Below are 25407 nucleotides of genomic sequence, written 5' to 3' on the forward strand. Positions count from 1 at the left end.
TCTGTAGTAGTGACTGTATACTGTATCCCATCTATCTGTAGTAGTGACTGTATACTGTATTCCCTCTATCTGTAGTAGTGACTGTATACTGTATCCCATCTATCTGTAGCAGTGACTGTATACTGTATCACCTGTTCAACAATTAAACCATTTACTGGAGCCCCAACCTGAGATATTCTAATAACAGTATTAGATATAGATACATTTGTTTCAAGAAAACACATTAGGAATATTGTTCTGACAACATGTTCATTTTCACGAGACTATTCAGATTTTTTTGTTTATTTTGTTTTTGCAGTACTGCAGATAACCTTTTCTGTTACTTCTGTTACCATAGTGCAAAATATCACGTTACAATTTGTGGTTCAGAAAACACTTCAAAATGTGGTATGTACAATATGTACACCTTAGCACAATACGACCAACTTTATAACCACTACTACATCAAACTTCATTATTGATTAACACGTATTTACATTTGTTACTAACAAGACCATATTATATTGTCGAGTAAAATGACTACAAAATATATTTTAAAAAACTAAAAAAACTGACATGATAAACAATTTAAAGTATGCGTGCCTTGTTTCATATCCGTTTAACTGAAACCGTGGTACAGAGTTATGCGTGAACAAGTTCACTGGTGCATCATGGTCCAATACTTTGATCGACACTGTTAAAAACACAGCTGGCCGTGATAGTAAAGGTTAGAGTTCACGCCAGTCAGTTATCCATAGCTCCTCCCATATGACATGTATCAAACAGCTCCTCCCATATGACATGTATCAAACAGCTCCTCCCATATGACATGTATCAAACAGCTCCTCCCATATGACATGACTCAAACAGCTCCTCCCATATGACATGACTCAAACAGCTCCTCCCATGACATGACTCAAACAGCTCCTCCCATATGACATGTATCAAACAGCTCCTCCCATATGACATGTATCAAACAGCTCCTCCCATATGACATGTATCAAACAGCTCCTCCCATATGACCTCCAGCTCCTCCCATATGACATGACTCAAACAGCTCCTCCCATATGACATGTATCAAACAGCTCCTCCCATATGACATGACTCAAACAGCTCCTCCCATATGACATGTATCAAACAGCTCCTCCCATATGACATGTATCAAACAGCTCCTCCCATATGACATGTATCAAACAGCTCCTCCCATATGACATGTATCAAACAGCTCCTCCCATATGACATGTATCAAACAGCTCCTCCCATATGACATGTATCAAACAGCTCCTCCCATATGACATGTATCAAACAGCTCCTCCCATATGACATGTATGCTCATTCTAGGGTGGTGGTGGGGGGTCGTATTGGTTTAATCCATATGACATGTATGCTCATTCTAGGGTGTTGGTGGTTTAATCCATATGACATGTATGCTCATTCTAGGGTGTTGGTGGTTGGTTTAACCCATATGACATGTATGCTCATTCTAGGGTGGTGGTGGTGGGGGGGTCGTATTGGTTTAACCCATATGACAGGTATGCTCATACTAGGGTAGTGGTGGTGGTGGTGGGGGGTCGTATTGGTTTAACCCATATGACATGTATGCTCATTCTAGGGTGGTGGTGGTGGTGGGGGGGGGTCGTATTGGTTTAACCCATATGACATGTATGCTCATTCTAGGGTGGTGGTGGTGGTGGTGGGGGGGGTCGTATTGGTTTAATCCATGTGTTTCTTCCTACATCTTTGTAAAGACAACGTAATATTCACATTTGGTCTTCAGCTTTCAGTGGAGGTCCACTGCTTTGAACTCCCTCACTTTTTCTCAGTCATTTCCCAACAGATTGAAATAAAAGGGTTTTAAACTCGGGATTCTCCAGAAACTTCTAGGACTGTTGTTTCGTAATCCAGGGCCCGTATCCACAAAGCGTCTCAGGAGTAGAAAATGTGTCGTAAGTGCTGAGAAGAGACATTTTACTCCTACTCTTACGGGTAAAATAAAAAAAAATAAAAGCTAGGCATTAAACCTAAACTAGTTGACAGATATTTAAGAGACCTCATGATCTGACCTCACCAGTTAAGAGTTACCAGCAGGTGTCTTGATCATAAAAATAAAAAAAGGCCTGCAACACTGTTAAATAATATGCCTAAGTAATATTGGGCCACTGAAGGTATTTCGGGCCTATGTTAACTTTGATTGGGTGTTGAAAATGATAGGTTTTAATGCAACATTATCAGTAAAAGACGTGATGCCTACAGTAACGTACAAAATACATTTAGAATAATCATCCAGGAGTTCAGAGTGTTAGCGACCATATTATAAAACTTACGCTTTAAAAAAACTAAAAAACATCAGAATTGGTAAAAAAAAAAAAAGGTTATGCATGCCAACATATTAGGCAATAATTAGGAGTTAGGCAAAGTGATCGTGTCAGACAAATTATATCAAGTGTTTTACCATTGCAACATTTGATGTACGGTCACGTTCATCTGGGTGTCTGAAAACGTGCTATACAGTTCACAGCTGGCCATGCCTCTTCGTGATTGGTTATTTCCAATAATTTACAACGATGAGTGTCATCACCATCATTCCTTTGCGGTACCTCAAACTGTCGTGACGACCAGCTGAGATGAACCTTTTTAGGAGTTGATGTTACTCCTGGTTCAGTGTTTGTCTGGTCAGTGTCTTAACATCATAAAACCTACTGTGAGCTGGGGGGCTTTTTTTGGGTCTTAAAAACAGGATTTAACAGGATTCCTAGACCCCTTTGAGACACTATGTGGATATGTCCCCTGGTCAGAGGAGATATTTCAACTAATCCCAGTTAATTCTCTCCTTGACTCTTGATGAAGACAACACTGCATTACTGGGCTACAGGGCTAGGACTGATAGTGCACACCTAGTCCCAGGAACGACCTCTAAGGTCAGGTCAGAGGTCAGGTAAATTCGGACGAAAAACAAGCAGACTGCAGTTCTCCAGGACTAGAATAGGGCCACTCCAGATGGTTGAAGTCAGTTCTCTCGCTCTCTCCCATCTCTATCTAACAGAGTTCCCTGCCCTCTCCCTCCTGCCTTGCTTCTTCAGTAGCTGGATACGGTTGTGGCAGTAGAACTTGATGGCTCTCCAGTCACGCTGGTTGCTGACCAGCAGGGGACAGAGCTGCAGGCAGCGCTCGCAGTCCGCCTTGGCTGGCACGCGCTGCTCCATGATGTTCCTCTTCAGGTGCGTCTCCACGGCGATGCGCTCCGCCTCCGACCAGGGCCGTTTCAGCACCCCACGCTTCCCTGGGAACACAGGACAGAGTCATGAACATCAATTTCCCAATTCCAAATCCATACCCACTGAGTACCTAACCCCTAAAACACTTGTGTATACTGTATATTCATGAAACATTGTTTTGATCTCCTTACATATTTTTGTATAGTTTTGTTTATACAAGTACAGGTTGGGATATAGAGAGAGGAGCACAAAAAGTAGACAGAGTCACCTGACCCGGGGCTCGAACCCCAGTGGCCTGAGGAGCCATGTGTCCGGCACACTTGAGTAGATCTGAAAGGACTCGATAACTGCGAGGAAGTTATCGATTGGCTTGTTGAATCCCTCAATTTTCCAACATGTCTGACGCTGGCCTGGCACTGGCTTGCATGGATGTAGCGCAATATTGGGTATTAAAGAGGCTATTGTTCGAAACACATTCACCCAGATAGGTATGAATAGGTGATACATTTGGTAGAAGAAATAAGACTGTACATACCGGACTTGGGTTGAATGATCCTCCTCTTATGGGCACCAGGGAGCGAGGGGTTGACCGGGGAGGGAGCGGGGGCTTTATTCTTGCTGGGGGGTTGACCTGGTTGCTTCTTCACCTCCCCCACCTTCTCCTTCTCCTCCACCTTCTCCTTAACCTTCTCTTTAACCTTCTCCTTAACCTTCTCCTTAACCTTCTCTGCCTCCACGTCCGAGTCGTCTGAGAAGGAGTCCGCAGAGTTTCCTGACATCACTGTTGGGTAGGGATAGAAGACGGAATGAGAGCGTTGGGAAGGGATAGAAGACAGAGAGAGCGTTGGGGAGGGATAGAAGATGGAGAGAGCATGTTGGGTAGGGATAGAAGATGGAGAGAGCACGTTGGGTAGGGATAGAAGATGGAGAGAGCATGTTGGGTAGGGATAGAAGACGGAGAGAGCACGTTGGGGAGGGATAGAAGACAGAGAGAGCGTTGGGAAGGGATAGAAGACGGAGAGAGAGCGTTGGGGAGGGATAGAAGACAGAGAGAGAGCGTTGGGTAGGGATAGAAGACGGAGAGAGCGCGTTGGGGAGGGATAGAAGACAGAGAGAGCGTTGGGAAGGGGGATAGAAGAGCGTTGGGAAGGGATAGAAGACAGAGAGAGCGTTGGGTAGGGATAGAAGACAGAGAGAGCGTTGGGAAGGGATAAAGATGGAGAGAGCGTTGGGGAGGGATAGAAGACAGAGAGAGCGTTGGGAAGGGGGATAGAGAGAGCGTTGGGTAGGGATAGAAGACGGAGAGAGCGTTGGGGAGGGATAGAAGACGGAGAGAGCGTTGGGGGAGGATAGAAGACAGAGCGTTGGGTAGGGATAGAAGACGGAGAGAGCGTTGGGTAGGGATAGAAGACGGAGAAGAGAGCGTTGGGAAGGGATAGACGACAGAGGAGCGTTGGGGAGGGATAGAAGACGGAGAGAGCGTTGGGTAGGGATAGAAGACGGAGAGAGTGTTGGGTAGGGATAGAAGACAGAGAGAGCGTTGGGGAGGGATAGAAGACGGAGAGAGCGTTGGGAAGGGAAGACAGAGAGAGCGTTGGGGAGGGATGAGAGGCGTTGGGTAGGGATAGAAGACGGAGAGAGAGCGTTGGGTAGGGATAGAAGACGGAGAGAGCGTTGGGTAGGGATAGAAGACGGAGAGAGAGCGTTGGGTAGGGATAGAAGACGGAGAGAGAGCGTTGGGGAGGGATAGAAGACGGAGAGAGCGTTGGGGAGGGATAGAAGACAGAGAGAGAGTTGGGTAGGGAGAAGACGGAGCGTTGGGTAGGGATAGACGACAGAGAGAGCGTTGGGTAGGGATAGAAGACAGAGAGAGCGTTGGGGAGGGATAGAAGACAGAGAGAGCGTTGGGGAGGGATAGAAGACAGAAAGTGAAAGAACAAAGCATGAACAACATGCTTTGTTCATTCACTATAACCTGCCTTAGACAATGTAAAAGGCTTGGAGACTCTGGTCAATGTTTTCCTCTTTCATTTACATAATGAGCAAACCATAACATAACAAGACGTCTGTTAACAATGTCTGTGAGAAGGACAGATCGTTGTACGGCGGGCAATGCAATTACAAAAAGGTACCCTGTTCAGAGTTCCCATCTATTTAAAATGTTCTGGTAAGTTTGCTCCCAGCTGGCTTCCCAAAATAAAAAAATAAAAAATGACAAATATGTTTGTTCCCAGCTGTGTCCGAGTGAGAGGAGAATCATCCTTCATGTGTAAAGCGCTAATCATGCAATCCCTTACTACTGCTTTATTACCAACTTACAACTAGTAAACATATCCCTAGTGAGCATGACCAGCATACTAGTTAGTAAACAATTTCCTACTGAGCATGACCAGCATACTAGTTAGTAAACATATCCCTACTGAGCATGACCAGCATACTAGTTAGTAAACATATCCCTACTGAGCATGACCAGCATACTAGTTAGTAAACATATCCCTAGTGAGCATGACCAGCATACTAGTTAGTAAAAATATCCCTACTGAGCATGACCAGTATACTAGTTAGTAAAAATATCCCTACTGAGCATGACCAGTATACTAGTTAGTAAAAATATCCCTACTGAGCATGACCAGCATAGTTGCCATGCCTCCATGGTAACAAAGCCATCATTCCTCCTCTCTTCCATCCCAATGAGATGGGGATGTAATTCACATGTAAATGCAACTATTCTCCTTTATTCCCTTCAGAAAGTATCAGGTGCAAACCCTTCATGAACAGAACACCCCCCTCCCCCACACAACTTTCTCTGATAAGGGATGGAGCTGTGCCATGGATTTGCAGTGTGTGGTAGTTTGGTCCCACCAGAGCCCAGTTCCCTGTAGTATCCTCTTACCATCCAGCTCCAGACAGATGTGCTGCAGACTCATCCCTCTGAAGAGGACCCCCTCCTTTTCCCCATAGATCACCACCCTGCCCACACGGCCCATCAGCGCCGGGTCTCGGCCTATCGTGGCGCAGCTCTGGGTCACGTGGTACTCCCTCTGCAGGAAGTCTTCCAGGCGCTTGGCGGCAGCCCCGCCCGGCTGGCCCTGCCCCTCGCCTTCCTCCAGGAGCAGTAGCTGGGTGAGAATGGCTACCTGCTGGCGCGCCCGTGTCTGGGTCAACGCCCGGGGGTTCTTGGCGCCGCTGGCCCGCGCCAGGTTGCGCAGTAGGTCGGTGCCCCGGAGCGGCGTGGCGGGCGAATGGAAAGGCCGGGAGAAGACGTAGGGGCTGTGGGGGTCGACGCCCACGTTGGAGGAGGTCTGAAGGAGCAGCTCCAGGCAGGACTCGCAGTGCGGGGGCAGGATGAGGGGCTGGATGCGCCCCCGCTTGCCCAGCACACCTGCCCGGGGGAGGTGGCAGAGGACCTGATGCTCGAAGGGGGAGAGGATGGCCTCCATGCCTGTCGGGGGTGTTGGCCGAGTTAGCCTGGGTCAGGGTGGGGCTTTGGGGGTGGTGCGGTTGTGGTAGTCCTGGGTGGTGAGCTTGGCCACTTCACACTCTCGGTGGCGGTTGTAGAGGATGAGCAGCGCCAGGCTGGAATGGCAGAGGAGGCGCCAGGCCTCAGCCGAACTGGGAGAGCGAGTGAGAGACAAGAAGGAAGAGTGCTGCTGCCGGCTCAGGTAGAGCACCAGGCAGGAGAGGGAAGAGAGGAGAGGGGGCATGTGGTGTCTGTGGGAGCTAGAAAAAGAGAGAGAAAGAGATAGAGGGAGAGAGAGCGACACAGAGGGAGAGAGGGAGGGAGGGAGAGAGCAAAAATATAAAAAAATGTCAAAATGTAATATTTGAAAGCAATTTTTTTTCTTTTCCTGTTGAAAATCAATATCCCACGTATACACTTAAGGACCAAAAAATGTTTTGAGCAGAATCAAACAATTTTGACAACTGCAAACTTCATTGAGTAGGCCATTCAAGTAGCTGGTCTGATGTCACCCCCCCAGGTTGAGAACAATAGAGGAGAAGTAGAGTACATAAGAGGAAGCCCCACCCACTTGTTCCATGTCATGAGGATACCTGGACCACCTATTGACATGTGCCTTTTATTAAGTAAATCAGGTGATGAAGGAGCTGAAAAGAAGACCGGTGAACATTTCTTTATCACACATCTCCATTATAATATTGATAGAACGGCAAAATATGCATTTCAATTCAGAACTTCACATGTAACATTTAATTTAGGCCCAACATCTCATTCCAATGTAGCAGAACCATATTAACCATCATACCTAGCCAGCTGTGTACTCCAGTCCCCAGGACTCTCTACGGTCCCCGCTCCACTCAGCTCCTCATCCAGCTCTTCTTCCTCCGGCTTGGGGGTAGGAGGTGGAGGTATCTCTTCCTCTTTGCTCCTGATGGACTCCTCCGCTTTCTGCTGCTCCTCCTTCTCTCTCTTCGGCTTGCGGCCCCTCCTGGGTGGCGTGGATGTGGGAGGACTTTTCACCGGGGCCACTGCAGGGGCGGAGCCTGGCTTGGGCGTCTGAACCGATACGTTGGAGGCTTTTTTGGCCGCGGCCGACTGAGAAGCCGAGGGTGGGGAGAGCGAGAGTGAAAAGGAGACCGCCCCCGAGGAACTTCGAGCGGCCACCGCATCCCTCTCTCTCTCCCTGGAGAAAAGAGGGGGAGGGGCGGGAGTAGAGGAAGAGGAGGGCTGGGGAGAGGCGAAGATGTGGCCGTGCGAGGAGGAGGTAGAGGAGGAAGGGTGTGTGTGGAGTGCGGACAGCTCCATGGCAGCCCTGACCTCTGGCTGGTTGGCATGGTGTTTCTCCAGGTGGCGTGCCAGAGAGCGGTAGTGGCGGCCGCAGTAGGGGCAGTGCTGCCGTCGGCTGACAGTGGCCCCGCTGGAGCTGCCGATGTTTATGTTGATGTTGTTGTTGATGTTGGTGGTGGGGGGCGCCAGTGGGGTGGCGGGCTGAGACGGGGTCTGGGCCACGGTCGGGGTCGAGGAGGCAGCCAGCCGGGAGAAGGAGGATGAGCAGGGGCGCCCGGGTCCGGCCCTGGGGGTGGCGACACTCTTCTTCTTGGCGGTGACGGGGGGGGTGGCTATTTTGCGCTTCTTTCGGCGGCGGAGCATGCGGCCCCTCAACTCCTCCATCTCTTCTTCTTCGTCATCATCGTCGTCTTCCTCCTCCTCCTCTCGGTCTGAATCGCTGGGCTCAGTGTGGGTTAGCGGGGAGGAGGAGGGGGAGAGGGACCAGGAGGGGGTGAGGTAGTCGGAGAGAGACAGCGGGTGGGGGCCAGGCTCTTCATCCTGTTCGGAAACAAATCCAAAAACATAACAAATGAGCACCTTTATAAATCCGCACAGTAACCAATAGAAAAAAATGAAGCTGAGGTCACAATCAAATACGGAGCCCAACCAATCACAATCGTTTCTTGGACAGAACAAGGAAAGAACACAACTAGCAACTAGTAGTAATGAGGTCACAATCAAATATGGAGCCCAACCAATCACAATCTTTACTTGGACAGAACAAGGAAAGAACACAACTAGCAACTAGTAGTAATGAGGTCACAATCAAATATGGAGCCCAACCAATCACAATCGTTTCTTGGACAGAACAAGGAAAGAACACAACTAGCAACTAGTAGTAATGAGGTCACAATCAAATATGGAGCCCAACCAATCACAATCTTTACTTGGACAGAACAATGAAAGAACACAACTAGCAACTAGTAGTAATGCCAGAACAACGGCAATTTTGATGTGTAAGAGGTTTCTGTTGGTCAGACGTCATGACCTCTGACAACACTCATTCAAGGAAATTCAAGAATAGCCGAAATGGGTTTGCAACGAGGCAAGCTGGCGATGTAATCAGAGTCATTAGTTACCATGGCGTTCTCTCCCCAGTCCATCAGGCTGTAGTCCACTGTGATCTCCTCCCCTTTGGCGATGTCTCGAATCGCTATGACGACCAGCCGCACCTGACTCCCGCAGTGCACCTCTCGGATCCTACAGTTGGGCGGGGGGTGGAAGAGCACTGGCCCCCGGACCCCACTCGCCCCCTCCTCGCCCAGCTCCGACACACTGGACGGAGGAACAAAGTAACGTCACACACCATCCACTGGAGACACAGCCTTTTGCTCCAGCCTAGCAACCGCACCTGATTTCACTGACCAAGGGTCTTGGTGAGGTGTGTTAGCACCGGGCTTGAACAAAAGCCTGCACGCCCTCCCAAGACTTGGTGACCACTGCAATAGGTAAGGTTGACCCATACACTGCAGTCTCAATGCAACTACAGACATTTGATTGATTTCTCAAGACATGTCTGTCATTGGTTGTCTATTCCATGATCCTACGGTCTCTCGCTCACCAGAGCTGGGAGGGATCGGCGAGGTAGTAAGGGCTTCCGGTTGGAGGCAGTCTGTCCTCCGCTCCGTCTGGGTACTGTCCATCACCTGGGAGAGTTAGAAACAAGTAAGAACAGCAGAACACATTCAACACAATGGATACTTGACACATGATAGGGCTGCAGGACGGAATAGATAACCGTATAATGATCTGCATGTAACTTTTGGCAGTGAGGGGGAGAACACTGCATAACACCATCTTTACTCATTTCTCTCTCTCTCTCTCTCTCACACAAACAAACACCAGTATCCCTCTCGCTCCACCACACACACACACGGCTCCCAACTTTTAAGAAAGTGGGCGTCGACCCCCACAGCCCCTACGTCTTCTCCCGGTTAAACAGCATTTAATAAGGAGCAGGAGATTCATTTAACAAAGCTTAGGCTTCCATTAAGGCCTATATGAAATCTACCATTAAGGCCTATATGAAATCTACCATTAAGGCCTATATGAAATCTACCATTAAGGCCTATATGAAATCTACCATTAAGGCCTATATGAAATCTACCATTAAGGCCTATATGAAATCTACCATTAAGGCCTATATGAAATCTACCATTAAGGCCTATATGAAATCTACCATTAAGGCCTATATGAAATCTACCATTAAGGCCTATATGAAATCTACCATTAAGGCCTATATGAAATCTACCATTAAGGCCTATATGAAATCTACCATTAAGGCCTATATGAAATCTACCATTAAGGCCTATATGAAATCTACCATTAAGGCCTATATGAAATCTACCATTAAGGCCTATATGAAATCTACCATTAAGGCCTATATGAAATCTACCATTAAGGCCTATATGAAATCTACCATTAAGGCCTATATGAAATCTACCATTAAGGCCTATATGAAATCTACCATTAAGGCCTATATGAAATCTACCATTAAGGCCTATATGAAATCTACCATTAAGGCCTATATGAAATCTACCATTAAGGCCTATATGAAATCTACCATTAAGGCCTATATGAAATCTACCATTAAGGCCTATATGAAATCTACCATTAAGGCCTATATGAAATCTACCATTAAGGCCTATATGAAATCTACCATTAAGGCCTATATGAATTCTACCATTAAGGCCTATATGAATTCTACCATTAAGGCCTATATGAATTCTACCATTAAGGCCTATCTGAATTCTACCTTTGATATACATCTCATGAGTAGCAGACCCCTTTCCCCCTTTCTTCCTGTGCCAATGCCATTCCAAATGTGTTCCTATATACTCCACCAGTCGGACGCTTCATAATACCCATAAAACCTTGCAGTCAAACACATGAATTGTTCCAATCATTTTCCCACCAATTATGTGTCCGGTTTAGGCTTGGCGTTGCGTTTTGATAACCTTGGAAATATCTCTCCTCTGACAACTTGAGTCATCAATATATTTGCCTTTTAAATTAAATTAAAAATAAAGTGAAATGCTAATTAGCAAACGAAGAACACCTCAGAAACACCACGAATTCCTGCAGGAAGCTCCCGCACGTCACCTCTAGCCGACACGGTCAGCTACTCTTCACCTACTCGATCAGAGATCGGCGCCCAATGCCATGATGAACACGTGCTGTATTGAAATCAATTTACTAAAAAGTGTTGAACTTCTTCTGTCCCATGTCTCGGTCTTAAACTAGCGACCGACAAAACTTTAGCTAGCTAGTTACACATATTTTTGGATGACTCAGCCCTTGATAACTGTTTGTACAGTATGTCGACATTGGTGTCTATTTCACACACATGGCTTTTTCCAAGGATGACCACCATCAGTCTGGCCACATGGAGGAGACCAGCATCAGTCTGGCCATGTGAAGACCAGCATTAGTCTGGCTGAGACCACTATCAGTCTGGCCACGTGAAAACCAGCATTAGTCTGGCCACGTGGAGAAGACCACTATCAGTCTGGCGTGAAGACCAGCATTAGTCTGGAAGGAGACCAGCATCAGGCTGGCCATGTGAAGACCAGCATTAGTCTGGCCACGTGAGAAGACCACTATCAGGCTGGCCACGACCAGATTAGTCTGGCCCAGACCACTATCAGGCTCTGAAGCCAGCATTAGTCTGGCCACGTGGAAGACCACTCAGGCTGGCCACGTGAAGACCAGGTCTGGCCATGTGGAGAAGTGCAGCTCAGGCTGGCCACATGGAGGAGACCAGCATCAGGCCACGTGAAGACCAGCATTAGTCTCACGTGGGAAGCCAGGCTGGCCATGTGGAGAAGTGCAGCTATAGTGAGGGACCTAGCGGTTTGCTCAGGGCCAGCGTGAGGGAAAAAAGTACACCCTGTGTCGGTGACTGTAGCTATTACGTTAAGTTTGTGCATCTTAGCAATACACTGTGTTCTATCCAGCTGTCAGCCTTCTCCAAGGAACGAGCCACTTAATCATTAACCAGATTAACCCGGATACCAAACTTAGATACGTGATAACTCAGTTCTAGAATGTTGTCATTGATGAGAATGAATCTAAACGCATAGAAATTCAGAATGTACATAGTTTAGACGTATTGTAGTTTCATGACCAGAGACACTTCTTCAACAGGCACAGTATTTATTAATTCAGAGTGGTACATGCATTCACTGTCTGGATTTATAGAATCCTTCAGACTATATGATTGATATCGTCAAGTGATAAAATCCCAAGTTATCAATGAAAAAAAAGGTTCATGGAATTGTATAAAATATTCTAACGCTGTAATGTCATCAAATCAAATTTTCATCATTTTTTTTTTTTTTTTTTTTACAACAAAAGGCATTTCAAGGTGCATTTAACCTCCTTCCTGTTGGCAGGCCTCTATAGGTGACCACTTCCTGTTGGCATGTTTCTTGTTTCTATAGGTGACCAGGGGATTCTCTCTCCAACATGTAAAAGCCTCCGTGGAGCTCATCAGTGTAGCCTGCACAAAATCGGCCATACGGGTGTGGAATGCGAGTGGAGGAAGCCAGCCGTGCCCAACCAGGTGCAGTCAACTGGAGGACCTGTACCCGGCTGAAGACTACAACCCTCTGTCCCTAGAGCCCCCAGAGGAGGATCTTCAGTGTCTAAGGAACCCTCTCCGGGGCAGGTTCAGTGGAATGGCATGTCTCCTTAAACCTGAGCCAGAACAACGGCTACCCTCCCTGTCATCCCCGTCTGGGGCATGCAGGCATCCTGGCTAGCATGGCGCAGTCGTTGGAGCAGCAGGAGGCTATACGGCAGTGCACCAACCCCAACTGGCACACATTGAGGAGAGGGAGGTTGACAGACAGCAATGATGGAGCAGTGGTTAGGGCCAAGCTCGTTACTCCATCACTGCTGAAAGGGGTCCTCAGATCAGTCGTTGGACGGGGTGTTGTCTGTAAAGTGGGGCAGAGATAAAGAGGAGGGAATCAAGGCATTCAAAATGGGGGGTTTGAAGGAGTTAGGGCTTTGAGTCACATGGTCCTGGATCCTGGGTGCCTCGTGGACGGTCTGGAAGTCAAGTGTCCCTATGGTGCCAGGGACCTTATCATTGAAGAGGCAGTGAAGTCAAATGATTTTTTTTTTACATCAAGGATGGGAGGTTCTTACCACCTCCATGAAGACCATTCTTACTGGCACCAGGTCCAAGGTCAGATCCACATTACCGGAAGGGGACACCAAAGCCTCCATCCCCAACCAGCGTGACGACCTCTGACAGACTCATATCGCTCCTCCTGTCAGTACCTGTTTTCAGGGAAGCCACTGCTCCAAAAATATTCCACATAGTGTACACACACACACACACTAGGCTGCCAAAATAAGTTATATAACACACAACTGTAGCTCAAAGCAGCTAACTAAAGTAATGTAGTTAACATAAGTACGATCACAAAGGAACAGTCTCATTCAGTAGTACAACAGTTCACGTTGCATTTTATCATGGATACAGCGGGAATTTATATCTGTGATGTTTAAATTACGTCTTACCCCCAGAGTGTGAGAGAGAGAGAGCGAGTACATCACTTCCAGTGCCTATCGGAGTAGTAGTTACAGTCCGGTACATAGCACAGAACCATCCTTGCTTCTGCTTGATGGAGAGACCTAAGGTTAGCTAGTTGGCTACAAGAGCCAGGGTAAATTCAATTCTAGTAATACCAAAAAAATGCTAAGGTAGCTAGCTAGGTAAGTTAAAAATTTAGAAAAACAAGAATACACACGAGAAATATACAATATCAATTATATACACAAGAAACTAAAAAAAGGCTATGATATCTACTTGCTAGGTTAGTCGCTATTGTCGATGAGAGTTTGCATGGAGAAATGTGGAGGTTTCAACCCCACCCTGCAACTTGAGTGATTACCTCAAAGCTTGTGACAGGATGTGTAGTTCTGTATGAGAGCCACATTGGCGGCTAATTAGCATAGACTTTTTGGGGTGGCAATTACATACAGACAAAAATATTGATTTAAAAAAATAAATAAAAACTTGTCCAAAAGAGAGATTTATACGGTTCTCAAAACCTCACCTTTTATGACATAGTTCTAAAATCCCCAACGGAAAAAGTGAATGGTGGAAAAACGATTGGAACCATTTCTGGGTTTTACCGCTAGGTTTTGTGGGTATTATGACTCATACTGGGGTACTCAATAGGCAAGACCTACTGGTCAAGTAACCAGGTTATTAGCTTGCTGGGTAATATGACTGAACACCGTTGTTTGTTATCAAACCAATAATTAGCAGCCCGGGATTAATTTAAAATTGACTACAATTTGGATTATAAAATTCATGAAAATGTGTGCTAATTCACAAGAGATATATATATTTATATCTAATTATTTTTTTCCTCTTAAAGGGTTGATCAGCTTTACATTGCTTCCTTCAATGTAATTGTCTGCATCATTCCCAGTGACCCCCAGCCATATATTTTTGGTGTAAATACACTTTAAAAAAAAAAGAAAATACCTTTATTATTCCCTGCAAACCCTACCACCCCTCCCCCAATTGGAGTAAACTAATAAACAATAACACTTAGGCTTCTACCTTCAGTTTATACATCCTATACACATTTAACAGAATCTATTTTACAATAGTTATATTGTGTTTGTTTTTAGTCCTTCCTCTATTTCTGATGTCCATCCAGTTTGATTTCTATTTGTAACTATGCTATTTTCACAACATTTCTGAACCTGTATACATTTTATTTATTTTTACCCCGTATGTTTTTAATTTGTTAGTCAGGTTTGTAGGCCTCCTTGCTCGCACGTGCTTTTTCAGTTCTGCCCACACATTTTCTATAGGATTGAGGTCAGGGATTTGTGATAGCCACTTCCAATACCTTGACTTGGTTGCCCTTAAGCCATTTTGCCACAACTTTGTAAGCATGCTTGGGGTCATTGTCCATTTGGCAGACCCATTTGCGACCAAGCTTTAACTTCCTGACTGATGATGTCTTGAGCTGTTGCTTCAGTATATCCACATAATTTCCCTGCCTCATGAAGCTTATAAGTGAAATAGTCTGTCTGTAAACAATTTTTGGAAAAATTACTTGTGTCACGCACGAAGTAGATGTCCTAACCGACTTGCCAAAACTATAGTTTGTTAACAAGAAATTTGTGGAGTGGTTGAAAAAAATGTATGTAAACTTCCAACTTCAACTGTATGTAAATGTGACGTTTCAGTTTGGTTCGAATAAATTAGTAACAATTTCTAAAAACCTGTGTGTTTGCTTTGTCATTATAGGGTATTGTGTGTAGATTGATGAGAAAGAAAATAAAATACATTTTTAGAATAAGGCTGTAACGTAACAAAATGTGGAAGAGGTCAAGGCATCTGAATACACTGTAATGTGTATTATTTAACATTACTATAAAAATTAAAAAACATTGTACACACTTACAGTAATGGATAATTGTTGCTAGCTATCCCATAAAGCCATCACAGAAAAGCTAATTGTTATCTTCTTCTGTAGTTTGGCAACTTCCTGTTCTTCGACCGACTCCGGCTGGGGTATGCGGTTGTATGACGTATAATGTATCACGTATGAAGTCGTATGATGACGTATGATGTATCACGTATGAAGTCGTATGATGACGTATGATGTATCACGTATAATGTATCACGTATGATGTATCACGTATGATGTATGATGTCGTATGATGACGTATGATGTATCACGTATGATGTATCACGTATGACGTATGATGTATCACGTATGATGTATCACGTATGATGTATCACGTATGACGTATCACGTATGACGTATCACGTATGATGTATGACGTATGATGTATCACGTATCACGTATGACGTATGATGTATCACGTATGACGTATCACGTATGATGTATGACGTATGATGTATCACGTATGATGTATGATGTTGTATGATAACGTATGATGTATCACGTATGATGTATGATGTTGTATGATGACGTATGATGTATGACGTATGATGTATGATGTTGTATGATGACGTATGATGTATGCCGTATAATGTATCACGTATGATGTATGACGTATAATGTATCACGTATGATGTATGCTGTATAATGTATCACGTATGATGTATGACGTATAATGTATCACGTATGATGTATCACGTATGATGTATGACGTATAATGTATGACGTATAATGTATCACGTATGATGTATGACGTATGATGTATCACGTATGATGTATCACGTATGACGTATGACGTATGATCAACGGCAAAGTGGATAAAACGAGAATAAATCACCTCTTACTTTAGCAGCCTTGAAAAAAGGTGGTGTCAGGAAAGGAATGCTATTAATTATTTGTATGTTCAATGGGATTGAAAAAAAAAAAACAGAACCAAAGTTGATTGCTACAGACATTTTTTTTCATCCTACTTCCCTAATAAGGGCAATTACTTTTTTGAGAAAACTCAAAAAGGCATATTCCTACAATAGACAAGGATTGAATGAGTTTTGCGAGGCAGAGCTTAAAATAGAGGAATTGGCTACAGCTGCAAAGGAACCAGCCTTAAATAAATTGCCTGGCTGTGACGACCTAACATCCAATTTTCTTTTGGAATGAACTAAGATCTACCTTCATTGAATGTACTGAGAGTAATATTTTCATGGCCACTTTTGAAAACAAGGTATATTACTACCTATACCGGGAAATTGATAGTATTTGTTCATTTTCTTAAACCTTTGTGCTTAGTTATGTACTTTGTGCTTAGTTATACAATTATAACATTTACAAGAAAAATGTTTAAAAAAAGAAGATGACATCTGAACTCTGATATTCTATTTGTAGGATGCATTCAGTCATTCAGGATGCATTCAGTCTGCATTCAGTCTGCATTCAGTCATTCAGGATGCATCCAGTCATTCAGGATGCATCCAGTCTGCATTCAGTCTGCATTCAGTCTGCATTCAGTCATTCAGGATGCACTCAGTCATTCATTTCAAGAGCGACGGTAGTGATCGCACAGGGAGAAGATCAGCCTCTCTTACAGCTCAATGGTGATACACTGTCTGTGCAACACCCCCCAAAAAAAAAAAAAATAAAAAAAAATAGCGTGTTTTATTCTAGTACACAATCCACGTGGATGACCTAATGAAATCCAAATGCAAATAAATGTTAAAAATAAATAAATAAATAAAATAAATAAAAATCTCTGAAAAGTGACGGGTTTGCATCCCCGATACAACGCATCAACTTTGCTTGCGCTGCCCCAATGTACAAAGGTAACAGCAGAATGATTATTGGGGTCTGCACCGAGAGTGTGTGAAGTGGCCATTATTGGACCGGCGCATATAAGAAACTAGCTGCTGTTGCAAATGTTTTTATTTTTTTATTGCTGAAATGTAATTTTATAAACAGATCGGCGGTGCCAGTACCACCTATGCAACGGTTCGACAGTTTACTAAAATGGTAGTCTCATAACGTTTTGGTGACATTATCGTGGTACCGGTATACCATGCAACACGTGTGTGTGTGTGTTTACCTGGACTGTAGCTGTGTTCAGACAGACTCTCCTCTTCCTCCTCCTCTTCATCCTCTGTCACGTAGGCCCGGTCACACACCTTCACAGGGGTACCCTTCCTTTTCCTGACACACCCCCTCCTACAAAACACACCCCAGCGGTTCCTTCAGATTTAGAACATTTCAAATTTAAAAAATAATAACACATGTTCTACTGAATAGAACCGAGATTTATTTTGTACATGACAAGAATGACATTTCTAGATAAATTGCATTTACATCTGCCTCATTATGAATAGGCCATTTGTTACCATCAAAATAACCCCAAGTAAGCCTACAGCTAGGGCTGTGACGGTAATTGGATAACTGTGACATTGTCGGTTTTGGATGTTGACCATCTTTTTTTTGTTTTTTTTTGTTCTTCCATAAAATGTTTTGTCAACTTTATTTGAACGTATATCTCCTTCACTCATAGCAGGAGTGTTTAACTATTGATTTGTATGGTATTGTTTTTGTTAACTTAGTCCGTCTGTTAAAATTGTATTCGTCACCTCCTCTGTCCAACCATCTTTTAAAACGTGGCGCAATCAGCAAAGCCGCTCTATCACGGACAGGAGAGAATCTCTGAAGGTCAAATCAGTCCATTCCAAAAGACGAGGGGTGGAGTGGAAAGTGGGGACTGAGGTCAACTATAGAGCCTATAGCCTACAGGCTGGGGGTGGGTGGATAGCCTCTGCTCTTCACCTCTGACCTTTTTCCATTGTTACAGTAGATCGGAGGAGTGAGGTGAAAAAGATGTCTCGCCTAGCAACAACAACAAACAAAAAAAGTGTAATTATTTTTGTTCTGCACTAAAGTATAAATATGACTCCTTACATGAGTCTGAGAGTGCACTCTCTCTCGAAAGATTGGACACTGAAATCCCGCTGTTTGAAAACAATCCCACACAGCTGACACCCTGGCCGAAGTCCCGCGTTGGGGATAGCTTGACTGGCCCCTTGACGAAAATAAAGTGTACTGTATCACCACAGACAACGGGGCAAACATTGTGGCTCCAGTGAGGCAACTGAACTGGCCTTGGCTAGTTTGGGGTGGCAGGGAGCCTAGTGGTTAGAGTGTTGGAAGGTTGCAAGATTGAATCCCCGAGCTGGCCCCCATCAATATACACACACAATATGTATTAACAATAAAATAAATTTAAATTTAAATTTACACAAGTAATTGGGCGGCAGGTAGCCTAGTGGTTAGAGCACTGGGCCAGTAACCGAAAGGTTGCTAGTTTGATTCCCTGAGCTGACAAGGTAAAACACTCTGTCGTTCTGCTCCTGAACAAGGCAGTTGACCCACTGTTCCCCTGAACAAGGCAGTTGACCCACTGTTCCCCTGAACAAGGCAGTTGACCCACTGTTCCCCTGAACAAGGCAGTTGACCCCACTGTTCCCCTGAACAAGGCAGTTGACCCCACTGTTCCCCTGAACAAGGCAGTTGACCCCACTGTTCCCCTGAACAAGGCAGTTGACCCCACTGTTCCCCTGAACAAGGCAGTTGACCCCACTGTTCCCTGAACAAGGCAGTTGACCCCACTGTTCCCCTGAACAAGGCAGTTGACCCCACTGTTCCCTGAACAAGGCAGTTGACCCCACTGTTCCCTGAACAAGGCAGTTGACCCCACTGTTCCCCTGAACAAGGCAGTTGACCCCACTGTTCCCCTGAACAAGGCAGTTGACCCCACTGTTCCCCTGAACAAGGCAGTTGACCCCACTGTTCCCCTGAACAAGGCAGTTGACCCCACTGTTCCCCTGAACAAGGCAGTTGACCCCACTGTTCCCCTGAACAAGGCAGTTAACCCACTGTTCCCCTGAACAAGGTAGTTAACCCACTGTTCCCCTGAACAAGGCAGTTGACCCCACTGTTCCCCTGAACAAGGCAGTTAACCCACTGTTCCCCTGAACAAGGTAGTTAACCCACTGTTCCCCTGAACAAGGCAGTTGACCCCACTGTTCCTAGGCCGTCATTGAAAATAAGAATTTGTTCTTAACCGACATGCCTAGTTAAATAAAAGGTCAAATTAAAAACATGTGCACAGTGCATTCGGAAAGTATTCAGACCCCTTTTCCTTTTCCACATTTTGTTATGTTCCGGCCTTATTCTAAAACAGATTAAATAGATTTTCTCATGAATCTACACACAATACCCCATAATGACAAAGCAAAAAAAAAGTTTAGAAATGTTTACAAGTGTATTAAAAATAAAAACAGAAATCCCTTTGCCCTGTGTGTAGATTGCTGAGGATTATTCTTATTCTTAAAAAAAAATCCATTTTAGAATAAGGCTGTAACTTAACAAAATGTGGAAAAAGTCAAGGGGGTCTGAACACTTTCCGAAGACAGACAGACAGACAGACAGACAGGACACACAGACAGAGAGACAGACAGACACACACACAGACAGACACACAGAGAGACAGACACACAGAAACACAGACAGAGAGACAGACACACAGACAGAGAGACAGACACACAGACAGAGAGACAGACAGACACACAGACAGAGAGACACACAGACAGACAGAGAGACAGACAGACACACAGACAGACACACAGACAGACAGAGAGACAGACAGACACACAGAGAGACAGACAGACACACAGACAGAGAGACAGACAGAGAGACAGACAGAGAGACAGACAGAGAGACAGACAGAGAGACAGACAGAGAGACACACAGACAGACACACAGACAGACACACAGACAGAGAGACAGACAGACACACAGACAGAGAGACAGACAGACACACAGACAGACAGACACACAGACAGAGAGACAGACAGAGAGAAAGACAGACACACAGACAGAGAGACAGACAGACACACAGACAGAGAGACAGACAGACAGGTTTTATTTTCTTTGCAAATGTATACACTAAAAAAAACAAAGAAATATTACATTTACATAAGTATTCAGACCTTTTACTCAGTGCTTTGATGTAGCACCTTTGGCAGTGACTACAGCCTCCAGTGTTCTTGGGTATGACGCTACAAGCTTGGCACATCTGTATTTGGGGAATTTCTCCCATTCTTCTCTGCAGATCCTCTCAAGCTCTGTCAGGTTGGATGGGGAGCATTGATGCACAGCTATTTTCAGGTTTCTCCAGAGATGTTAGATCGAGTTCAAGTCCGGGCTCTGGCTGTGCCACTCAAGTACATTCAGAGACTTGTCCCGAAGCCACTCCTGCACTGTCTTGACTGTGTGCTTAGGTTAATTTTCCTGTTGGAAGGTGAACCTTTGCCCCAGTCTGAGGTCCCGAGCACTCTGTAGAAGGTTTTCATCAATGATCTCTTTGCCTCGATCCTGACTAGTCTCCCAGTCCGTGCCGGTGAAAAACATCCCCACAGCATGATGCTGCTACCACCATGATTCACCGTAGGGATGGTGCCAGGTTTCCTCCAGATGTGACGCTTGGCATTCAGGCATAGGAGTTCAATCTTGGTTTCATCAGACCAGAGAATCTTGTTTCTCATGGTCTGAGGGTCTTTAGATGACTCCAAGCAGACTCCAAGCAGTCTGTCATGTGCCTTTTGCTGACGAGTGGATTCCGTCTGGCCCCTTGACCATAAAAGGCCTGATTGGTGGAGTGCTGCAGAGATGGTTGTCCTTCTGGAAGGTTCTCCCATCTCCATAGAGGAACTCTGGAGGTCGGTCTGAGTAACCATCAGATTTTTGGTCACCTCCCTGACCAAGGGCCTTCTCCCCCGATTGCTCAGTTTGGCCAGGCGGCCAGCTCTACAAAGAGTCTTGGTGGTTTCAAACTTATTCCATTTAAGAATGATGGAAGTGCACTTTTGTTCTTGGGGACCTTCAATGCTGCAGACATTTTTTTTGATACCATTCGTCAGATCTGTGCCTCGACACAATTCTGTCTCGGAGCTCTACGAACAATTCCATCGACTTCATGGCTTGGTTTTTGCTGTGACATGCACTGTCAACTGTGGGTCCTTATATAGATGGTTGTGTGCCTTTCCAAATTATGTGCAACCAATTGAATTTATCACAGGTGGACTCCTGCTCACAGCTCAATTTTGAGTCTCATTGCAAAGAGTCTGAATACATATGTAAATAAAGGCATCTGTTTTTATTTCTATACATTTGCTAAAATTTCAAAACACATGTTTTTCACTTTGTCATTATGGGGTATTGTGTGTAGATTGCTGAGGAATTGTTATTGTTTAAATCCATTTTAGAACATGGCTGTAACCTAACAAATGTTGTAAAAAGTCAAGGGGTCTGAATACTTCCTGAAGGCACTGTAGATGGGGCTGTAATGGAGTGACTGGCTGCAATACCGCTTGGTATGACAAATGCGTGGCGTCCAACCACAAGGCGCTACAGTGGGTAGACCGTATAGCCCAGTACATCACTGGGGCCGAGCTCCCTGCGATCCAGGGCCTCTATACCAGGCGGTGTCAGAGGAAGGCCCTAAAAATTGTCAAAGACTCCAGCCACCCAAGTCATAGACTGTTCTCTCCATTACCGCACAGCAAGCGGTACCAGAGCACCCAGTATTGACCCAAAAGATTCCCGAACAGCTTCTACCCCCATGCCATAATAATGCTGAACAGCTAATAAAATGGCTACCCGGACAATTTGCATTGACCCCCTTTTTCTTTTGCATTGGCTCTATGCACACTCACTGGACTCTATCCACACATACTACACCGACACACACACCATACTAGTACTCCTTGTAAATAGTCTTGTTATGGTCATTTTATTGTGTTACTAAGTCCTTTTTTTTTGGCTCAATTTTCTTACTTTTTAAATCTGCATTGTTGGGAAAGGGCTCATAACTAGGCATTTCACATTAAAGTCTACACCTGTTGTATTTCCAGGCTATATCACAACCGACCATGATTGGGAGTCCCATAGGGCGGCACACAATTGGCTGTGTCGTCCGGGTTTGGCCGTCACTGTAAATATGTATGTATTCTTAACGGACTTGCCCAGTTAAATAATGGTTAAATAAAAACTTTTTTTAAAATTTTTTATCTAGCGCATGTGAAAAATATCATCTGAATATTTGTTTTCAAGTGCAACTTTAATAATGATGCTTTTTGGAAACAACTTGGCGATTTAATAATGATTCTAATGATGAACTTAGCCTTTTAGATGCTCTTGGGGAAATTGGGCCATTATATTTATTGATTACAATTGTAAAAAAAAAAAAAAAATGGAATAAAATCCATAAAGTATCAGACAATCAAATAATATATTGGAAACAAAATGTATATATAATAGCTGATGAAATATTATACTTTTCAATAATTGTAGCCATTTGACAAACCCCAATAACCAGGCATATATAAAATGCCCCCCCCACACACACACACACACACACACACACACACACACTTGAGAGACAGTACGCATTTGCAGCCCTCATTATACAGTAGACCACAAGTCAGTCAGATCTACACAGTGAAAGTGATGCCTAAATGTAACTGACGGATTTCCACCCAACAACATCAGTTTGAATGAAGATGCTAGTAGCACATAGCTAACTACAGTACCAGAATATCTGGCAAACATGTGATTTTAATGCCTAAATTCCTAAAATAACGAGCCATATCGCTTTCGCGTTAGCTAAACTATCAAAATAAAGCAAAGCTAGCCTAAATGCAATTTAATCTGTTTAGCTAGCTAGCTATGACTACCGTGTGCAGATGTAACTAGCCATCTAGCTAACTAACAGATGGCTAATAGTTAGCTAGCTGGCTAATTAAATAACAGACAGTACAGCTGGCCTGCTCTCAAACGAAAGCTCAAAAACAGACGGATAATCAACAGTGACAGGGTGTAAATAAAAAATAATAATAAAAATGAACAGTAACTAGGTAGCTATTGATTCTGAAGCGAAAAAAAACACTTTCGCCGTTTTATTTTTTTTTCCTCAGCAGAATCAACACAAGGATGGATACTAAACAAACACACCCGCTCAGGCAGGGCTTTGCAATCGACTTCACTTTTAAACAAGTAGCTAACAAGTGATCAAAAAAAAAATCCCCAATACGTTATTTATCTCACCCCCGGGGCGGCAAAGGCGGTTTGCTCCCATCCCCGTCGCTGTCGAGGGTCGGTGGCTCCCGGTACTCAAAAGGCGACCGTACGTTCTCCGCCATTAGTACAGCTCCCCTACCTCGCTATCCGGTAGATTGCGTAACGCGCATGCGCGAGTATGCAGAGATTTATATGGTAAAATGGGGGGTTGAAATAGCAGGACAAGGAGGCAAGAAAGCAATAGATCTGTCTCTTACAACCCTTCCTTTTCATTATAATTGCGTTAGAATAAATTAGTCTATAACATGTTTTTATTACATTTATAAATGCACTGAATACTATTCATGAACAACTACAACAAAACACTCTAGACCCACATCAGTTTAATATACAGTGCAAATCCAAATAATTTACAGATAATGTTTGACAAAGTAGAAAAGCTCACAATAACAAAAATAATAAATTCGAGGTTATTTCCATTATCATAATAGTCAGAATTTGGAAGCTGTGTCAGACTGTGAAGGAGGGTGTGACAGTTTTGGCTACACACACATTCAGTTTGCTACTAAGCAATATTGGCTAAAGGTACACGTCAACAAGTTAAAACAATTTAGCAGCATTTTCAAGTATGTAGAACATACAATTAGCCTACTGTAAGTGAATAGCCACATTGACATTACAGTAACATGCAGCAATGTGACCCATCACAGTTTATTTTCTGAACTTGCCTGACCAAAAAAAGATGAGCACAACATCGGTATGTCAGTTACATGATCATATCCTTACATACGTTGGAATCACTTTTCGCCTATGTTAAACAAATGGAATCTGGAGATATGTTGGCATCATGTGGTACAAGTCAACCACCAGCTATCTTCATTGATCAGTAAGCTGCATTTTCACAGTAACAGTTTATCAGTCATTTTTTGGTTACATTCTAATAGTTAGCGTTAGTCTTAAGTGTTAGTTACGACATGATTCAAACAGTGTTAGAATGTTTCTACTAAAGAAAGCCCCTTCAAATTCTACCTCAAAAGTAGGAAGAATACATTTAACGTTTCTCATCAGTAAGATGTTCCACTTCAATAAATAGACTGTACAACAATAACAAAAACTGTCCTGGGAACTTAACACATCATCCATGTCATGACCATCCTTTCTGACAAAGGAATGTTACTGCAACAAGTCTTGCTGGTGCACCTCAACATAGTGAATACAATCGTCTGATGAAAGTCATTTTTAAGCATTTCATAAAAGGAGGTTAGTTGTGATTTTAGTAAAGCTTCCCCGCATTGGGGACTATATGTCATAATACCTTAGGATTTTCATTAATAACATGTCTGCTATTGAAAGCTGACTGATCTTAGACAGAGAGGAACTAGATTTCTTCTCTCCCTTCCCTCTCGGAGTGGAGGACGTGAAGGGTCTGCGAGGCAGAGTTGGCCCAATGGATCAGCTCTAGCAGGACCCGATAGGTCCACATTTTCGCCCCAAAAGTACCCACAACTCCATCAACCTCCTAAAAGAGAAAGTAAAGTCCGTAGTTACAAAACATCAAGGTTCTCTCACAAGCACTCAACACAACAATTGTTTTTTACCTTTGTTTAACAAGGCAAGACAGTTAAGAACAAATTCTTATTTACAATGACGGCCTTGGTCAGGGGCAGAACAACAGATTTCTACCTCGTTGGCTCAGGGATTTGATCTAGCAACCTTTTGGTTACTGGCCCAATGCTCTAATCACTAGGCTAACTGCTACACCAAAATATCATTTTGTGCTTTAGACTGATTAGGACAATGTTTTTTATTATTATTTTGGCCTCACTAAATGGAAGATATCCCATGATAATTAAAATTTTTAATTTTTAAC

At 44.1% G+C, this 25407-nt stretch overlaps 2 protein-coding genes and 1 long non-coding RNA gene across 6 annotated transcripts; all 3 read right to left on the reverse strand.

Annotated features, from left to right (window-relative positions):
• Positions 1-266: 266 nt before the first annotated feature.
• On the reverse strand, positions 267-1380 carry LOC121839418. 2 transcript variants are annotated; one of them, XR_006078970.1, is made up of 2 exons: positions 1080-1380; positions 267-1002 (listed from the first exon to the last, which is right to left on the reverse strand). It is a non-coding gene; the product is annotated as an uncharacterized LOC121839418 (long non-coding RNA). The 2 variants fall into 2 exon arrangements; XR_006078969.1 differs by having other exon boundaries at positions 1052-1380.
• A 79-nt stretch (positions 1381-1459) lies between these two features.
• Positions 1460-6634, reverse strand: LOC121839419. The gene is made up of 3 exons (XM_042298497.1): positions 6088-6634; positions 3730-3975; positions 1460-3259 (listed from the first exon to the last, which is right to left on the reverse strand). Exons 1-3 carry the CDS (start codon positions 6632-6634, stop codon positions 3012-3014), a joined length of 1041 nt encoding a protein of 346 aa, XP_042154431.1. The 3' UTR covers positions 1460-3011.
• Positions 6635-6667: 33 nt separating this feature from the next.
• LOC112237289 (flocculation protein FLO11) lies at positions 6668-23712 on the reverse strand. Of its 3 annotated transcripts, none has more exons than XM_042298496.1 (7): positions 23565-23712; positions 17506-17624; positions 13516-13612; positions 9545-9629; positions 9063-9258; positions 7460-8481; positions 6668-6914 (listed from the first exon to the last, which is right to left on the reverse strand). In XM_042298496.1, exons 2-7 carry the CDS (start codon positions 17554-17556, stop codon positions 6668-6670), a joined length of 1698 nt encoding a protein of 565 aa, XP_042154430.1. In that variant the 5' UTR covers positions 17557-17624; positions 23565-23712. The 3 variants fall into 3 exon arrangements, with proteins under 3 accessions (XP_042154430.1, XP_042154429.1, XP_024261657.2); XM_042298495.1 differs by having other exon boundaries at positions 13516-13615; XM_024405889.2 differs by lacking the exon at positions 13516-13612.
• Positions 23713-25407: the final 1695 nt, after the last annotated feature.

Source organism: Oncorhynchus tshawytscha, linkage group LG15 (assembly GCF_018296145.1).
Source record: "Oncorhynchus tshawytscha isolate Ot180627B linkage group LG15, Otsh_v2.0, whole genome shotgun sequence".
Lineage (NCBI taxonomy): Eukaryota > Metazoa > Chordata > Actinopteri > Salmoniformes > Salmonidae > Oncorhynchus > Oncorhynchus tshawytscha.